The sequence below is a fragment of the Paramormyrops kingsleyae genome, chromosome 23 (genome assembly GCF_048594095.1).
Source record: "Paramormyrops kingsleyae isolate MSU_618 chromosome 23, PKINGS_0.4, whole genome shotgun sequence".
Classification (NCBI taxonomy): domain Eukaryota; kingdom Metazoa; phylum Chordata; class Actinopteri; order Osteoglossiformes; family Mormyridae; genus Paramormyrops; species Paramormyrops kingsleyae.
In genome coordinates this window covers 14272801-14292171 of record NC_132819.1, presented here as the reverse complement: position 1 = coordinate 14292171, position 19371 = coordinate 14272801, and the positions used below count along the sequence as shown (strand labels likewise).

At 39.6% G+C, this 19371-nt stretch overlaps 1 protein-coding gene and 1 long non-coding RNA gene across 2 annotated transcripts; one reads left to right on the top strand and one right to left on the bottom strand.

The window, feature by feature from the left end:
- Window positions 1-1569: 1569 nt before the first annotated feature.
- Window positions 1570-17869, bottom strand: LOC111843917 (uncharacterized). The gene is made up of 3 exons (XR_011984974.1): window positions 17471-17869; window positions 14528-14593; window positions 1570-3076 (listed from the first exon to the last, which is right to left on the bottom strand). It is a non-coding gene; the product is annotated as an uncharacterized lncRNA (long non-coding RNA).
- dlx6a (distal-less homeobox 6a) lies at window positions 14586-17110 on the top strand. The gene is made up of 3 exons (XM_023811903.2): window positions 14586-15165; window positions 15784-15977; window positions 16383-17110. The coding sequence occupies exons 1-3, from the start codon at window positions 14856-14858 to the stop codon at window positions 16620-16622; spliced, it is 744 nt and encodes a 247-aa protein (XP_023667671.1). The 5' UTR covers window positions 14586-14855; the 3' UTR covers window positions 16623-17110.
- Window positions 17870-19371: the final 1502 nt, after the last annotated feature.

Genomic DNA, 19371 nt, shown 5'->3' with positions numbered 1-19371 from the left:
AATAATCATCATCGTCATTAAATTCTGAAATATAATGTCAAACACTGCTAGAACCTACTATGTTAAAATAAAATCACTAATATGGCCAGGGGAGTGATCCATACCGCAAGCCACTTAGTAAAACGGTTCTTGTGAGTCATTTTACACTTTACTCTCATTAACATGAATACCATTAGCAATCTGCCAATCCCCTAAATTAAGAATTAGTTCCATTAAATATTGTCTAAAAAGGAATATATTCACGGAAAACAACAAGAAGTCGACAGGGTTCCAGCTGAATGATGATGGCACGTTCCGAAGGGTTTAACACTGCTAACCCCGCGGCAGCGCGCATTCTTCCCGCGGCTCATTAGTAGAGCCGCTTCGGGTCGCGCCCACGCTGCCGACAGAGTGCCGCCGCGTCCCCGCTACAGCCGCTAAGTCCGCCTCCGGCAGGCTTCTCCGAGGCGCGGTGAGACGCCGCTGTAATACGTGTTTGCAATCACAGCGTTTGAATATGTGTCTGGAGAGCCGGGGGGTGGGGGCACTGCAACTTCAGGACGTTTACCACAGCGCTTCCTGTTCTGTTTACCCCAGTGGGGGGCAACACGTGGGTAGGGGTAGAGGGCTAACGGCAAACACCGCGAAATGAGCAAAATACATACATACTGAGGTTTTGCATTCAGCCTGCGAAAGTCATTTTAATGTAAATCGGAGAACAGAGGAGTGGTTTTACATAATTTTGAGCAGTTTTTGAGCATTTTTTTCACAGTCTAAAATCATTCAGAGTAGTTTTATAGCTTTGCTGTAGGAGAAGAGTGACAACTTGCAATTTCTTGATGCTGTTACTGAGCCTTCATCTCTGAAACCGTCTCTCCTCTGACCACCAGGCTTCGAAGGAATTTATTTATGATTATTTATATGTCAGACGAGGGTTAAGCTGATGAGTGGTGAAAAATAGCGGAACTAAGGGATCCTTAACAGGATATCGGTGATCTTCACTGGAAAAAAAATCTAGATCTGTTTACTTTTGATTTTTGTGTACTTGGTTTCTCACTAAGTGAAACACCCGCATATAGATTCCCTGTAAGCATTCATTTTGTGCTCCCTGCCAGTTATCTGAGATAGTGAAGCGCATTTATGGTCCATACATTCACGTAAGTAATATATCATGACAGTGGCTGTATGAGTAGAGCTGTCAGGAGAAAAAAAAAACTATTGAAAGCTCCGAAGAGAGACTGAAATAACCCGGGGCTTGAGCCTTTTACTTATTTCACCAGTAGAAGTATTACAGATTGTCTTTTAAAGAGAGAACGTCACCACAACTGAGGCAGGGGACTCAGGAGCAGGCCACACTGTGCCACACCGCACCATGCCACACCGCGCCGTGCCACACCGCACCATGCCACACCGAGCCGTGCCACACCGCACCATGCCACACCGCGCCGTGCCACACCGCACCATGCCACACCGAGCCGTGCCACACTGCACCATGCCACACCGCGCCGTGCCACACTGCACCATGCCACACCGAGCCGTGCCGCACTGCACCATGCCACACCGAGCCGTGCCGCACTGCACCATGCCACACCGTGCCGTGCCGCACTGCACCATGCCACACCGAGCCGTGCCACACTGCACCATGCCACACTGAACCATGCCACACCAAGCTTCCAAGGCTGTTTTCTCCGCCTCCTCGCATCATGGCTGACTGACAGCCGACGCCAGCGTGCAAACAGTGGGGACCAAAGGTCCGGACCGGCGTGCGAGAGCCTTCCAGCAGGTGCCGGGGCCTTTAGCAGTGGTGAGCTCATTACCGCGTCTGCGAGCTCGGCCCTGTGGCCCCGTGTCGCCACGCTCTCATTACCCGCCCGCCAGTGTGCGGGATCCACTCCCCGGACCTCCAGCGAAGGCAGGCGGGCCAGCCAGCGGGAGGAGGGGGGCTCGCAGAGGAAAATGAGCCTCCGTGTGATGAGGGAAGGTTCTCGCCGCCCGGCTGGGCCTCTGCACCATAAACATGTTCCATAAATGACAGATCACAGGGGCTCTGAAACTGAGCCTTATCCCGACGTGATGGCGCATTCATCCGCCCCAACCACGCCATCACACAGTTTGGGGTGTACCTGAAGTATCTCAGAGACATGCACAGGTTTGTGTTTGTATGTGGGAATTTTTTAAAGTAAATTTGGAATATGTCTGCAGCAATGATTAACAGACTTGGGGGGCAAATACATTTGAGACCAAATCTAAATTATTCCTCCTGCTACTAAATTATTGCCCTTTTCTGATTGGCACTGGTGCCTCAGGCGCAAAAAATTCTTTCAACGCCGAACTAGCCAAGTAAAGTTTGAAAGTATGCCTGCACTGGTTGCGAAGAAACCAATATCTAATACTTTTTAAAACCCTGGACAGGGTTTAATTTAAATGCAAATGCATTTCACTTCCATGACACAGAATCAAGCACGAGCTGTTATCCTACAATGGTATAGCTCACATAAAGGCATTTAAGCTGGCTGTCAGATTTCTCCTGAAATTTCAGCACAGAAGAATCCTTTGCAGATTCTGTATGCAGCATCGCATGAGCAGGTTGGGGCATTTTCTGTCGCACTGAGTATGAATTACGCGCGACTGACACACACTCCGCCAACGTGCGCTCACACGGCACAGCTCTCACCTTTCTTATTGTCCCGGTGAGGCACGCTCATGCATCTGCGCACGCTTCCGGAGCGATATTGGCATTTGGAGCCGCCTGATTATTTTCTGTGCATATCTAAGTTGGTAAATTAAGTGAAAGTGGCGAGATAAGAGTAGGCCTGAAATGACAGGGGATTTGGCCCTGAATCCTTTTAGCAGACCATTGACACATGAATGAGAAAAAATGGACAACCAATTTGGAAGTAATGCAACTAAAAACAGACAAGTGTAATTTCATCCATCTGGCCAGATGTGTAAAAGTGCTGCTCTGAACATTCGCCTTGATTGATCTTCCCCAGACTGAAACACCTATTATTAGCTACAAGCCTAATAGCAGCAGGATGGCTCACTGCTCTCCAGGGCCATTTCTCCGGTCATCTCTCCTTCGCTGCAGCTGTGGAAGCTGGGGAGGAGGAGGGGGGGGGGGGGTGACAGAGGGAAAGCCGAAAACAGTTCATCAGACTTGATCGATACCTTTGAACCGAAAGGTTTGCGATTCCCCCGAAAAGCTGGAAGAAAAAAAACCCCATAATGACAAAATGTGTTCTAGCTACATTAGGGAATAAGCGATAAAATGGAAAGGTTAACATCAAAAGTGGGGATCTTGCATTTGTTTACAAGTGTTAATATGTGATGGTTCCATGATGGTTATGCTAATGACAATTACTGCTTATTCTGACAACATACCACATTGCATATCATTGTTATCTAATAAAGTATTTCATTATCGGAATAGTAACATTTAACTTTTTATTACTTTTTACTTTTGACTCTCAAACTGGATTCCAGCTGTAAGTGTGGCAGTAAATAATTTACAAACCTTTAAACTGCAGTAATCAGTAACAGATTATGTTTATACTAAACACAAGTTTATTAATTTTGCCATAATCACAGCCTTTTACACGGCGTGCTGTATTAGAAAAATATCCCAGGTCTGGTTTATATTAAAATTCAATTTTATTCAATAAAATTCAATTTAATTCAATAAAGCATTATAGTGACCCGTTTAACTGGACAGAAATGAGACAGAAATGTTTGGGGCACGTGAAGCTACAATGTGAGTTGGCGTGCAGTTCTGAAGGCAAAAAAACATGAAGGGGAGGGGACGGGGGGGTGCATCCTTTCGGCTTCGTGATGTGATATCCCAGGCTCAGCTGAATGCTGTCATTTCGGGAGGTCCCTAAATGTGATCATCCTGCGGTCTATATACCTCGGGGGTCTGTCTGTTGACCTCCCCTGCATTTTGATCCATCAGTGAGGCCTAAATACCATGTCTTTAGTCCCGGTCCACTGCTTTGCTCTCCACAGCTGACATTCCCCTGAGCCACCCCCCCGCCCGGGTTTCAGCATGGTGCTTCATTGCCACGGCAAAAGGGTAAAGGACTGAACACTGCCTCAAAAAATATATGCAATGTTAAAGTATGTTCTGTATTAACTTTTATTTCTCTGATGAACATTTCCTTCACCATCTGATTGGGTCAGAATAACCAATAAAATATAAACTGTAACAATTGTTCTTTATGCAATTCACAGCTAAAACCACAGGCTGATAGCCTGCCTTTGAAAAATATTTCAGTTTCCTTCCAGAGTAATTGATAAAGATTTTGTCCATTAGCTTAGCCTCCCTGTGATCATTAAATGAATGCTCCTGACTTCTGAATGTCCACGTTTACGCAATCAATTATTACGGCGTGATTCCCATCTTCGTGAAATGAAATCCAGATGTAATGTCAAAGTAATGTCCATGCGAGCCGAGCGACTTCGGCCGAGCTCACAACTTTCTGGAGCGTTCGTTCAATGAAAGTCCGGAAACGGATTTGGTGCCAGGCAAACCCAGGGTCTGCGCATGATTCACGCAGCCTGGAACGGCAAAATCGTTACGCAGGAAATACTCGACGTACTCTTCCGCAGGTGCTCGCTGCTCACAGGTACACACCCTGTTAGAACCAGGTCAGCAGAGCCTCTTGTCCGTGAGAAAGAGGGGTTATCCTTATAGAAACAGGTTGGATTTGGCATCTGACACTGGGACATGCTGCCAGAGCTCTCCTTTCACTCAGGAAAGTTCCGGCCGCCACACACCCACCAACACTCACCAGGTGTGATTTGTTTTCTTGCTTCTTTACGCACCAGTGCATTCTGGCCTCTTAGATTTCAAGCGCTTCTTTGTTGTTCATTGAACATTATGAATGCCCCCCCCCCACACCCCACCCACCCACCCCTAGGTATTTCAGTAATGTCGATCTGGCCAACATCTTATTTTTTAATTCCCAGACACAAAGCAATCGTTCCCCTGGCCCTTGTTCAGGCTGGTTGTTTTTACATTTTTCTCCAAGACAAACAGAAAAACAAACAAGCGACACTGGATCTTCATGCAGAAAGATAATGTCAGTCAAGACGGCTTTTGATTGGATCAGCCCAGTAATTCCAATTTTTTTAAGCCAAATGTTTCAAAACCACATATGGCAACGTATTTAGATTACATTTCTCATATTAGCATGTGGTCAGGCTTTGTGTTTGTAGACAGAATGCACTTATCTGTCTTGATGTGTATTGCAGCCATATGCTGACGAACGGGCTGCAGACCACATATGTTAACATAACCCTCTTAATGGCTACACCCAGAAGTTAAACAGGAACGCAGTTGCTGGGTTTTTAACAGCTGTAACGCCACTGCACCTAAACCAACACTGGCCGGGTGCAAACAGAGTCGCCTAGATCATGCCTGGACCCTGTGCTGAGCATACGACGTGAATACCACCACCCAGCAAACCATCAGCTGCGATTAAATAAGAAGACACAATGTGAGGTGTTCTTTGTGCTGTTTGACTTCAGCACATTCAAATATAATCCCACAGGCTCACCCAAGACCTATACACTTTGTTTCGGAGGAACAGCTCCTCGCAACACAGTTTAGGTTCAGATTTTGATAAGGAGTATCACAGATACTGCTGCTTAGAGAATTTGCCCTGTGAACAAATAGTTGTAGGTTTCAATCCAATGTGGAAAGACGCAAATATATATTTACAGATGGGTATTAGACTGAACTGCTTCAATAAACAGTTTGCTATATAGACAAAACTGTGATTTTTTTTATACATTTCTTTATGGAAGGTGCTCTAAAAAAAAAATGCAGAATGGTTTTAAATGTATGAATGTGACATGTCAAATGAAAGAGAAATATGTAGTCCAGATGGCGTCTACCTGATTCTGTTTAGATATTTGAGAGATGACAATTATTTGGAATTCAAATGAAACTTAAACGGTTTTGTTATAAATAGATGTGCTTTTCATTTCGCGTGTTTTCGTCCTTGTTCTGTAAGTGCCGTAATTTATGCTTTCCGTTTTGTTCGTTTTTAACCAACAAAAGGACGAGGCGTTTCACCCTTGTTTCCATTTTATACGGCGCAGTCCTGCCATACTCCCCTTTTATCTACAAGGGTGCGTTAATTTTATGGAACCTGATGAAAGTAGGCTATAGGCCTATACGCTTCTACTGATGGCACTATGATACAGCATTCTGTTCGCATCTGGCGTCCTGAGTAATTTAATGCTAAAGTACAAACGTCGTCCTATCATCTGTTTCCAGGACGCATGAAATAAAGGCGAAAAATTAATGCAGAATGACCATGGACTACAACACGCGGACCGGCCTGTCTTGCAAACTGACAGCTTTCCCTATAAAATCATGAAGCCAACGGAGCGTGAAAGTAATGGGAGAGGATATCGGTAATAGACATTTCTTCTTGTTGTAAACCTAGGGTTTCGTGTTGTCTAAATTACAGACTATAGCGATTACATAGTTCACTGATTTAATTGTAAGTGGTGTTTTACATCACACTGCAAGCGCAGAGCCGGTGACGTTGTTGAGCCGGGAGTTAGACACCTGCCTTAGCTGACAAACCAGAGGCCTTTCTCTCTCTCTCCGCAGAATTAAAACCATTAAATCGTAGTATTCTGGGTAGACTGTTATTGTCTGTTGTCTCTGTGTAGTCCATTTCCGAAAAGAAATGTAATTCAATTATAAATTGACAAGCCGTCTAAATTGATTACGCTTAAAGCAACACTAGAAAATAAAAATATTTTAGCGTAACATAGCCTATTTAACACAGTAAATACATATTTATGATGTTTTACGACCACGGGTCTCCTGTTCCTAGCCGTGTTGTGTATTGTTAAAATTATTTAATTATATAATATGATTTTACCTATGCTGCAAAAAAAGTCTGATAAAATTATTGTATTAATTTCAGTTAATTTGAATAATGACTATAAGTGTTGACGTTGATACACTCAGCCTTCTTCCGCATAGTGAAATGTTTTAAACGACCGTCAATTCATGTTTCTATAATTACGTTTTAATTAGGTAAGTAATGAAATTGAGCTGTTCTTCGGGGGCTATTCGGGATTCGTTCTCGATAGCCCTGATCGATAGTGTAAATACCAAAAATTAAATACAGTTCAATAATAATCACAATTCAAAATAAGAAATAAGTATTCCGTTTTAATAAAACACTATAATATATATTATATATATATATATAAAACTCACCATGAAAACACGTTCTCAGTTTTTTTTTTGTCAATTAATCCCAACACCTTGTACAGTCTTGCGAAGTATTTGATACCACGCGTTATTTTTTATTTTATAATATATTCTCAAATTACAGTCCCAGAACTGGTTGTGGTTTCTGGGTATAGTCTAATCCGTTGTAGGCCTTCCGATTTACATGAAGATGTTTCATACAAACATATTTTTGGCTGCACGCCCTTACTTCCGAAAAACATGTTTCGATCACCACAGTAGGGAAAAAAATATTGCAAAATACAATACAACATGCAACATACAATAGACACGCGATTCGTATACATGTCTGAATATTTTAATGTAGTTGTACATTAATACTACCATTAGGCCTACGTTTTAATTATTTAATTAATTAAGCTTTAGTGTTGTTCAAAGGAATTATTCATGTAGTCGGCAGTACAAGAAAGGAAACGAAAAACCCCGTTTATCTGTATAACGAGACACATGATAATATCGTCTTACGGGAATATATATTTCTCAGCCTTTTAAACATTTTGCAAGATCCTGTATAATTGCCTCTATAATATATCAGGAGGCTTTGCAATTTTACTGTGTTGAATTGAAAACCTGGTCGACATTACAGCAAACGAAAAAATTACAAAATGGACAAGACTCTCCTCAAGAAAAAAAGGTATCTTTGTTTGGTCCCTTTTGTTTACCGCTGGATTTTTCATTTTACTAATTCATTTCAATGGCTTTCAAACTGGAAAATGGAAATGTTGCTCTTGCCCTCTATTTCAGCTGCAGCGTCCTGGCAACAGAGCAATTTTCTATCATCAAGGATAAATGGCATCGAACAGTACATTCTGATAAAAAAAAAGCTTCAGCCCAAGAAGCCCGTGATTGCTGCCCTTCCTCCTGTCATCTCTCTACAAAATCCTCTCCTCCAAAGCCTAGCCGCGTGCTGTCAGACCTAATAATGTCTTCTGTTTGGGCGAAAAGAACCAAAAATCCACACACAATGTTCGCATTTGCCCAACATCCTACACGACAGGTATTTCATTAGGCTAAATGTCTTAAATTCCTTAATTTTGAATTTAATTCTGATACTGCTAAATGCGTAAAAATATTTTTATTGCATAGATTAACACAATAAGTTTTTTTTCCTCTTATTGTGCTTTTAGCGGAACCACACAGGATAATTTTTGGCCTGTCTCCTCATAGTGTAAATCTACATTTAATTGTTCTGGGATGTTCTGGATCTTTCTATCTAACTGTCAAGCCATTTTTCTTAATTAATTGGACCCATAAAGAGGCGATGTGCATTGGCAAAAATACACAGCCTGAATGAAACGTTCGTGCACAAACGTCATATGAGCCGGTCTAGATTTTTTAAATGCTTGTTCGCTTTTCTTTGACCATATTCATCATATGATTAGCAATTTCGGGGCTATTGGTGTGTGTTTTATTGGGAAATTCGGCTACATTGTTAATCTCCTTTTCCATGGTTATGTAAATGATACGGTTATTTGACATTAAGCGGATGTTGGTCATGAAATTTTGTCTACAAATATTCAGGTTAATAAGGTAAACAGCCTTTTGCATCAGTCGCTCATTGTCAATGGGCTGCATTGTGTATGCTTGTTGTTAAAAGCACGAGAAAAGCGCTCAATTGAACACAAGGAAACAAAATTATAAAAAAAAAAAGTTATACATCATTTTATACTTAACAAGCTTCTCACGTGAAATATTAATTGGCTCTACATAATATTAATTTAGGCATGCTAATTACATAGGATTATTACGTATTAAACTATAAATATGATTATTCAACAAATATTATATTAGGAACCTAATATAAATAACCCAAGCTTATCCACACGCATTCGAAAGTATCTGCACTTACTTCATGTGTCCGTTTAGGAGGTTTGAAATCAATAGAAGTACATAGCATTTTCGCCAGATGAATATGTTTTTTTTTTTTATTTCCATAAAGTTATGTTTAAAAATCGGTTTGTCTTTTCACCGTCAAGTAGAAACGCACAGGTGACCTGTAATTTCTTTATAATCACAACAACGCTTCCGGAAACCGAAGGCTCTGTATCTTGACTTTATCTCGTAAACGTCTTTCGAATTGATAAACAATGATTTATTGTCGGATGGAGTAAATTGCAGCATTTTCTCATACGATGAGTATAATTTAAAAGGCCATAGAAGATGTGCAAATTCACCTGGCTGTTAGGCATGTCTCTTTAAAGTGGGGAAATAATGAATCACCTATTTTCAACTCATTCAGGTGCAGGTCTTTGGTGACAATTTTTTAATTCAAGGTCCTTGATTTCTGTATGTAAAGGTCTGCTGTCCAGGCAGTGGGACAGTTGGCTGTTTCATTTTATTTGGCTTGATTAACTTATTGGTGTTTTCTCTCTTTGTGGGGCGTCGGTGTATTTATTTTAACCTGCCAAGCTTCTCACCTGAAATCACCAGCCGTGTAATCGGAAAGCAGGGGGTGCATATCTTTTAGGGGGTGCATATCTTTCAGGGGGTGCATATCGTGGCTGTATCTTCACTTTCACCTTCCCTGATATCCCAAACTGACAGGCGTCTAGTGGAGTTTATGCTATTCTGATGCCAAATCACTGAACTTTGAGTGATTTTAAATAAAGGTAATAAACAGATCTTCTGGTTTTAATCAGGCCAGTCTCTGGTATTTCAGGATGCGCACATATTAGGTACCTCCGGTTGTTTTGAGTTAATTACGAACTTACACCATGCCATTGACGGTGTTTGCATTTTTGTGAGCTAACATGTCTTAGCGCTTACACCAAGTCTTACACAGAGCCAGTTCCTACTGACTGTGCTATTAAATATTCATGCTTTGCTGGCCTATAACCGCTATGCAAATAAATCAGCTTGGACAGCAAATATTTCTGATCTTCCCTAAACAAGTGAGAATATAACGTCCGCATTCCTTACAAGCTTACATGTCATTTTTTGTCCAACTCTGCCAGCCACATCGCAAGTAAATGCTTGCTAGTATTTGAAAAAGCTGTAAATCTGTCTATGGCAGATACTAATTCTACTAAACTGCATATATGAAGGGAACTATACAAAGATTCTCAGCTGCTGTGTAAAATATGAGTCTTGGATTCTTAATACAAGTGCACCTAATTAAGCAAAAGTGATAATCCACACTCTAGCAAAACACACATGCATGTGGTTAAGGGAATTCATTTGGACTTAGTGAGATTACATTCATAAATGCTGAAGTGTGGAAGTCCCCTGAATTGCAGAAAGTTGAGGATAATTTTCAGTGTCTCAGACCGAGATTGTTTTGTGGCATTTTCATTTTGTGTGTGAGAGAGTTAAATAGGACAGTGAACTCAAACCTGCTTTTGATATCCAAATAATACTCTTATATTACTATGAACAGATACATCTGTAAACACAGGGCCGTTTTACAGTTGGATGAAAAGGAAACTTTATTGTAGTCATATGTGGTGTAAGTAACAAAGAAATAACAGCACTTACCTAAAACGTTATTGGACGTTGTGGGACAAAGCGTGTTGTGGTTTTATTGCATTAGGCCTGGGCTGTCATTTGAGGTTTATTTGCAGTTCCCTCAGAGAATCGCCAGCACAGTCAGGCCTGTTCACGTTTCATTCCATCTCCTTTATTCCACCTTGCTTCCCCGCAACGGCCGGAATTGTCTGGATCTGCCAAACTATATCTAGATCATTTACATAATTGCTAGTTATGCTCTACATGTTGTCTTTTTTAACTGCATTTTTATAATCATTGGCAAAATTTGTAATGCACTGCAAGAGAAATATTGCTGATGAAATTTACTGGGGGAAATGTAACTGGTAGTTGGGTGGCAGTATATTATATAAAATCATTAATATAGTGGATTTTTTAATTTCATTGTAGGAAAGCTGATTTTGCCATTCAAATATTGAGGATTATCACCCCCTTATATTTAATATGTATGTATGTATTATTATTATTGTTGTTATTATTATTAGCCTATTATTATTGTTGTTGTTATGCTTTATGGTGGTTGGTGATTGGGTGACTATTTCAATGTTATTGTTTTGATTGTTTTCCACTGCAATGCGCCGTGTACATGATGTTAAACCAGTTAAAGGAAGCGGAGGAGGTCTACGTGGTGTAACAGAGGTAATGCGCGTGCTTCTAGTACCTGTTCGGGTTTGAGATAATTAACAAAAAAAACTCCAGTGGCAAAATGTCATAAATGCGTAATTTAAAGGCGAATGGTATATAGAACAAATGTAATCGTAAGAATTTTGCCGCAAGAATTTTTTAATTATATGAGTAGCCTGAAAATAATTATTTTTCATTATTTTGTATTATAAAATTTCATACGTATTATGTTTGTATTTTATACACAAATAGATCATATATGCTAACAAATACGTAATACTATTGATTGATATTTTAATTGACATAATGATTAAATATGGTTGTTATGGTTATTATTCCTTTTCTGTTTAAAAATACTTGGCATTATTTCACGTCTTATAGGAATTGTGATGATTCGTAATTTCAGTATTTGACGCCAAAAGCAGTTCAATGCAGTAAAATCCAAATTTGTATCAGGGCTAAACTGTGCAATTAATTTCTCAGGATTGTGTGTTTGGAGAAACGTCTGCGCTGCGCTGAAAGGCGTCTGATGATGCTCGCGGGAACGTTTGCGGATGCACTCCTTCTGATTTCTATTATGTTGACCCGTGTTCGGATGCCAAGAACTCCGTGTGGGATCCAGCTGCTCTCATTTTCTCTCGCCACTTCCTTCACACTGCAGCGATGGAAATCCATCGACGCCTGTAAGTCTGTTTAGAGCCAGTGGGTTTGAACTCCACAAAAACACACTTTTAACTCGTTTTTTACTGGACGGGGGAAGCTGCAGTGATGGCCCGAAGTGTTGAAAACAAAGCTTTGAGAGTGAGGAGGTGGCGTCCCGTAACATTCTGCAAAAGCTGCAAAGGCGAAAAACCGCAGAATCCAAGGAATTTACAAAAATATGCACGTTTCCTACAAACGCTGTGTTAACGCTCCAACACTGCTATTATCATATGCCGGCATTTATACAAAGAAACGCGCAGGCCTGTTAAAACACTATCATTATATAAATGGTATGACAAATGAAACAGTAACTACAGTATTACTCTATTGCATCTATAAGAAATCCTTTCCGGAGTTTTCCCACAAAGCAAGTATAATTTACAATTAAACTTAAACATTTCACAGGAAATCCATTATTCATTAAACTCCACGAATTCATCCGATAGTGACATGTCTCAGTAATGGATTGTCTCAGTGTGCAAATCCTTATCCTTCTTCAGTTGACCGGGCCCGTGGATAACAAGACACCTGTCGTCGCAAAGTAGGCACACAATAGAAGATGCGGTGAAACTTGTGGTAAACCTGCACGTATGGCAATCTGGGATGTATTTGTATTTCTTACGCCAATTGTGTGGGCGTTGCGATTTCAGCATATAATAAATTAAGCGTCAAGATTGTTTGCGCTGTTTGTAGAGAAATCTACGCAAGATCTAATGCGTTCAGCTGCAGCAAACATGATTTCAAGTCTATATAACGTGCTACAAACACGACTTAATTGTTCATATTCTCACCACACACTCGGAACAAGTAAGCTAAAGGAATATTCAGTGGAAATCTTTTCATCACACCAATTTATCTTAATGTTTCTAGGAAAGCTTAGTCTATCGTGCCTGCAGGCTAACTTAGACTGTGTTACACTTACTTCACTTGCAATAAATCTGTCAAACTTGTCTAAAGTTAATAAACCATGGTGTCTTAATTAATCATTGAAACTACGAAACAGAAGCAAGCTGTAAAATCTGAACCCTTTGTCTCTATAACTCAAAGCCGACTACAAAAAGTATGTATCCGGTTTCTGTTCGTGTATAAGTGGACCCCAGCATTTCGGATTCTATAGGCTCATTCAGATACATCGAATCCAGTGAAAAAGTAACGCAACACTTCACTGAAAATATTGATTATATTTCCTACTGTTTCATGCCTTCGGGTTATTAAATAATACGTAAATATAAAACACAACGCCGGCAATAAAAAAATGTCTTCGTTTCCATTAAATGCTCCATGACATACAGTTCGTTATTCCTACCTCATTGTGGCAATGTCCAAACGAAAGGGTCATTTTTTTATAATCCGAGGGAAATACAACCAAGAAAACAAACAGTGTGATTTATCATATATATATATACCTTTCTGTCATCTATAGCTTGGCTTGGAGTTTTTCGCCAGAGTTCACCTTCAGAAATGGTTATCCCGCCCGACTGTGCACTTTTAAATCCCCAAGTAAATAACAACCTTGGTAATAATAGCAAGGTACCAAGTTCTTGTCATAGAAAGGGAGAAAATTGAAACTAAACGCTGCATTTAGACAACCATTTTGATAAGAGGATAATTGAGGCGACACTAGTGTATAATTAGCGGATAATTTATGCTATATCCACTTTTATTCCATCTCCCAAAATAAACCCAGTACATAATCATTACAGGAGAATTGTTCTTAATTTTATAGCGGCAATTTGAATAAAGTGTAGCGGTTAATCAGAGAAGAATTGTGTATAACTGATTGTGACCATAATTATTTTTTTCTACCATTTTAAAATAAATTAATACCACATTATGAAAAAAATGTGTTGACAATAAAATAGAAATCAACTGAATTGAGAATTAAGAGACCTTAATAGAGCATAGGTACTTCGCACTGATAGTTTATATTGTGACCAAGATATGCCAGACCGCTAACCGCACGTATAATCTGCATACATTTGGAACAGAAGCGCCTGTTTTCAATAGGGAGACAATTTGCTGTCATTTCTCTAGGAATCCAGGACCGTCTTAATATTCAGACCATAGGCGATTCAGCAGTCTGACATAGACAAAAGTGATTCGTTTAAAACAAAATGATTTGTAAACGTATTTAAGGGGGTGAGAACAGTTTTTTAAAAACTAAAATAAAATGTAAAAAATCTCATATATTTTATATTTTTACTCGCTAAAAAATACACTACACGTTCTAGATATACTGGACATAGATGTTTAAATTGATCACTTTCAGATTTTAAGTTTCATCTGAACCTAAAAATGCCGTGAAATTTATCGTGAAAACGTAAAATAAACCTGTGTAATGCAGAGTGATGCTGCACATTGAAGATTGTCTCTATGGCGGATATAAGAAAGATCTCCCGCCATTAAATTCCCCTGAAGTGTGGTTACGGCTACGGTGGGAGCTGGTAAGGTGGGTTAACTCACCGTGAAGTCTCCGAGAAGCACAGTACTGATGACGTTGGGTTGAATGACCAATCGGAAGGCGCTGCCCTTTGGAGACAAACCATTTTACTTGTAGTGTCTGCATCAAGTCTAGAAGCAAGGACTCAAATTTAACAGAATCCACCTTAAATTCCCTGCCTTAACTCCAGCCCACCTTCTGCCAAACCGAGTGAGAAATTCAGAAGCAAAAGGAGCGGTGAAATTTGGAGTTAATAAGCCAATATCCCTTCACTGAGGGGGAAACACAAGCACTGCGAGGAGACTCATTTGGACTTGAGAGAGGGTAAGTGCTCTCAAAGCAGAAAATTTGATGATGACCATGACTACGATGGCGGACGGTCTGGAAGCTCAAGACTCGTCCAAGTCTGCTTTCATGGAGTTTGGTCAGCAGTCTCATTCTCAGCAGAGCTCCCCGTCTATGGCCGCCAGCCACTACCCGCTCCACTGCCTTCATTCCGGCTCTCACTCGCATCACCAGCACGATAATTCCCCGTACTCCAGCACCAATTCCTACAACAGATCGCTACCTTACTCTTACGTGAGCCATTCCCACCACAGTCCATACTTATCATCTTACCACAGTAACAACACTGCCGGCCAGACACGGTTAGATGTCACAGGTAAGATTTTTTAAAGTCTTCATCATCGATTATATTATTATGTACTACATTACAATGCATGTCGATATGTAGCCTATTTGGCAATGAATTCCTAATATAATTCGTCATATTAGAACGATACGTCGAATTTACGTTCGGATGAATGCCGATGATGTTTTATTAATTTCTTAAAGCTGAGAGATGGCTTTTTAAGTCCGCTATTTTTGTTTTGCTTCACTTGGTCCTTGAATTTTATTGTTCGTGATCAGACACGTCAGTTACATAGACTCATGTAACGCTTATTTTGCACGAAATTGTTCCACTTTTGAAGGTTGCGGTACCATGTTCGTCTTTGAATAGTTGTCATCGAATAAAATTACTCCATTGTCGACCACTAAAAACTGAGATATCTTTGAAAACATCTTCTTTTAGCCTGAAACGTTCTTTTCAAAATATAGATGCGGCCATTTGGATTAAATAGATTGCGGATCCGTTAATACAAAGCATGACAAATATTTCTGATTATTTATTTATTGATATATTTCATTTAACCCACATTTATTTCGTGGCAATGTGATTAGGTAGTTTGTTGTCGTATTTACGCTGTCTATCAAGTGACATTTCCTGTCCTTCGTTTAGAGCAGCAGAAAACGACAGTGATTGAAAACGGAGAAATCCGATTTAATGGAAAGGGGAAGAAGATCCGAAAACCTCGCACCATTTATTCAAGTTTGCAGCTACAAGCTTTAAATCACCGCTTCCAGCAAACACAGTACCTTGCGCTTCCAGAAAGGGCAGAACTTGCAGCTTCACTTGGGCTTACGCAGACACAGGTATTATTATTATTATTATTAGGCTATTATTATTATTATTATTATTATTATTATTATTGTTGCTGTTGTTATTATTCGTTGTAGTAGTAGCAGCAGTAGCAGTAGTGGTAGTAGTATAATTACTAGTTTTAGTAGTAGTAATACACTAATGATGCATGTGACATTTTCATTAATCTTTTTAACTAGTTGAACTAAATGTGCATATCCTATACATGGGCCTAGATAGTGATATAAAGCTGTGACGTATATTAACTAATTGCACAAACGCCTCTTGCGTTAAATTCAATATGGAGACCAAGTACGTCATAATAACTGAACCCCGCAATGTGTATTTATTTGTTTGTTTGTTTGTTTATTTTGTGGGATACGGTGTTTTTGCTTGTTTGATTTTGTTCTGCTCCACAGGTAAAGATATGGTTTCAGAACAAAAGATCGAAATTTAAGAAGCTGTTGAAACAAGGCGGTAACCCCCACGAGAGCGACCCGCTACCCGGGTCCATTGCCTTGTCACCCCGTTCCCCGGCAATCCCGCCAATATGGGACGTTTCGGCAACCACTAAAGGAGTCAACATACCAGCCAGTAATTACATGCCTGGATATTCTCACTGGTATTCTTCTCCGCATCAAGACACAATGCAGAGATAGGCTCACAGAGAAAGCAACAGGTAGGCCAGAGGCCTGGATGAAGTGGTCCTTTTGGAAACCAGTTTTTCCTGTATATGTGATTGATGACGTCTTAAAAACAAGTCAGTCGCCGCCGAACACAACAAAGGACTTGCAAAGAGGATACAAGCACTGAACGGCTTATCTGAAAACACAAACTCCAAAGGAATAAACAGCATGTTTAACTGCTCCTGATTGTTCCATGGGATTGCCTCTACCTTGCTCTTGTTTCTTTAAAGTGGACTTTTTAATACCAAAAATATCGCAGATCAAGAACAGTCTTTAGAAGGCGTTTCACGTGAACTTACGTGAAATTACGTTTCTTAAATGGACCGAAATTGTCTTTGCATAACGTTTTACTCTTTTTTAATCAAAGCAAAGCAATCTGTATATGTATATATTGTCCGACTTTAGTTGTACATACTTTTTATGTTTTGTCTTTCATTAATGGAGTAAAATATGACTTTAAATTTCGCCTGGTCGTGTTTGATGTCAAAAAAGGAATGAAGTGTTATCTCTAAATGGGACGAGGTCTATGTTATCTGTAATATCTCGTTATTTTTTTACCGTGATTTGTTCATTATTGTGGGTACCAGGGTCATGGACACGCTGTTTAATTACTCGAGCGAAGACTACGCGATAAAAACCATGTAAAATTAAGCATAATTACGTAAAACACGTCTCAAATACATAAAAGCTCATATAATCTCAGGAAGGTGTACAGTGCTGCCAAACATTTAAAAAAGTTGACAAAACACACTAAAATATTATCTTAAATATTATCATGTCAATACTAACCATAAATTAAAGACAATAGAAAACAGACTTACCATAATCTGTCTGTTAATATTTTCCCCGTTGAAATCGGTTGCCTTTCGTCCAGTCAATCTTGCCATTTTCTAGTTCAATTATTGGAGTATTGACAAATTTTCTCTCCCTCTTTCTCCCGCATTCACTATAAAACCCTTGATGCCAAGCGCCACAGGATCGATTCTGAACAAAGCATCCAGCTGCAGTCCCGTTCAATATAGACGAGATATTTGGGACAATTTATGGTTTTTATCCACGAGAAGCTTTTTTTCTCCCCCATTCTCATAAATGCAGGCGTAATTAGAGTAATTTTTGATGTGGCCCACTGATTACAGCGTTTTTACCGTCAAAGATAATTACCTGTAATTTTCTACCACTTTTAATACTAAAAGGCATCTTTATTTGGATTTGAGGTAGCAAAGACGAAACAAAAGACAAAATTATTCTGTTATTCATTTACAAATTGCAAGAAGAGTGAACGCGGGGGAAATTATCTGAAATTACAATGTTGAAAAGTAGAATGAGCCAGCCGTGTGCAGCTGTCACGTCTTATATGCTGAGCGCACGTTATCTTTTTTCTTCCTTTAATGAATAGAATCTCACATACAGGGAGCCGAAAATCTGTTGTATATCAAAATAAAATCTTTTGAAGGTTTTCACAAATTGCCATTTTCATGTGATTGTATGAAGGCTCTTGTACATGACAGGGGCCCTGCTCGGTCTATTTTAAGAATGATCTGAAGACATTCATTTTTATTTATTATTATTATTTTTTTATTTATAATAAGAATGGAAGTGATCGTTATTTTTGACCACTTCTTTCTGTTATCTTACTTGGTCATGTCCTGTGTGGAAGGCGTCTTCGGGAGTTTATAAGGAACTTAAGGATGAGTACTGAGAGCACAGAGAAAGCGGGAGAGAGTGAGAGAGAGGCGGGCGGACTGGAGGACGAAAGACAACGTTACACACTGGATACAACAGGTTTGCGTGCTTTATCATTGTGATCAGGTAGGGCATAGCCGATAAAGATCAATACCGAACACAGATCCAAAATGCATTCAACGACATGATTATGCCGATATCATTAGGATTTTAGGGTAACAAATAGGCTAAATGAAATCTATGCTTTCTAGTTTATACCACAATGAAAAAAGGAAGAAATGGAATCTGCTTAAATTTAATCAATCAGAAATGTAGCAAAAGCCGGGCAATATATCATCTGGATTTTCTGTAACCTGCGTTCTGTAACTACCTGCGTTTTTCTTCTTGCCTTCGACTGACGAATTTATGCCAAGGTTTCACCGTTTGGCCGGTTTTCACAATATTCTGATGATTTAATTGACAATTCTTTTTTTGTTGATAAAAAAATTATTTCCATTTGTCAAAAAACAATTAAACAGCAGCAAAATACCATACAACAACTGCGTTTTATAATATTGTCTAAATGCGTAGCCATTGCTCAGTTTTATATTTTGTTTACTACATGTACAACATTTTATCTCCTATGAAACATAACGCAGAACATGAATTCATTTTTAAACAGTCGGTTACATAATCACGAAAACATTTTGTGCACATTTTCTCAATGCAAAAGAAAAAATATAAAAACCAATAATAATAACACTGCAAGCCTACCTTGATCTGTGCGCTATTTCGAATACGTTGCAACGGTGACATAGAAGAGGAGCCGAGACGAGCACTTTGCAACGACTGAGCCCGAGTCTGTGTACGGCTCTTGGTTGAGTAAGCACATCCAGGTGTGAAATTGTTTGCACACCCCAGCACCTCTTATATTGCCAGCAAAATTAGCTGTTATTACTGTCACTGTTTAGTGATGGTGAGGTAGAAAAAAGCCTTCTGTAATCAAGACTAGGCGCATCTTTGTAAATTATAGATAATTGTAAATGTCCAGATTATGATA

Coding starts and splice junctions, on each gene's coding strand:
- dlx6a (XM_023811903.2), top strand. CDS start 14,856: ATGATGACCATGACTACGATGGCGGACGGTCTGGAAGCTCAAGACTCG. Junction 15,166..15,783: donor GACACGGTTAGATGTCACAG/GTAAGATTTTTT, acceptor TCCTTCGTTTAG/AGCAGCAGAAAACGACAGTG. Junction 15,978..16,382: donor TTGGGCTTACGCAGACACAG/GTATTATTATTA, acceptor TCTGCTCCACAG/GTAAAGATATGGTTTCAGAA.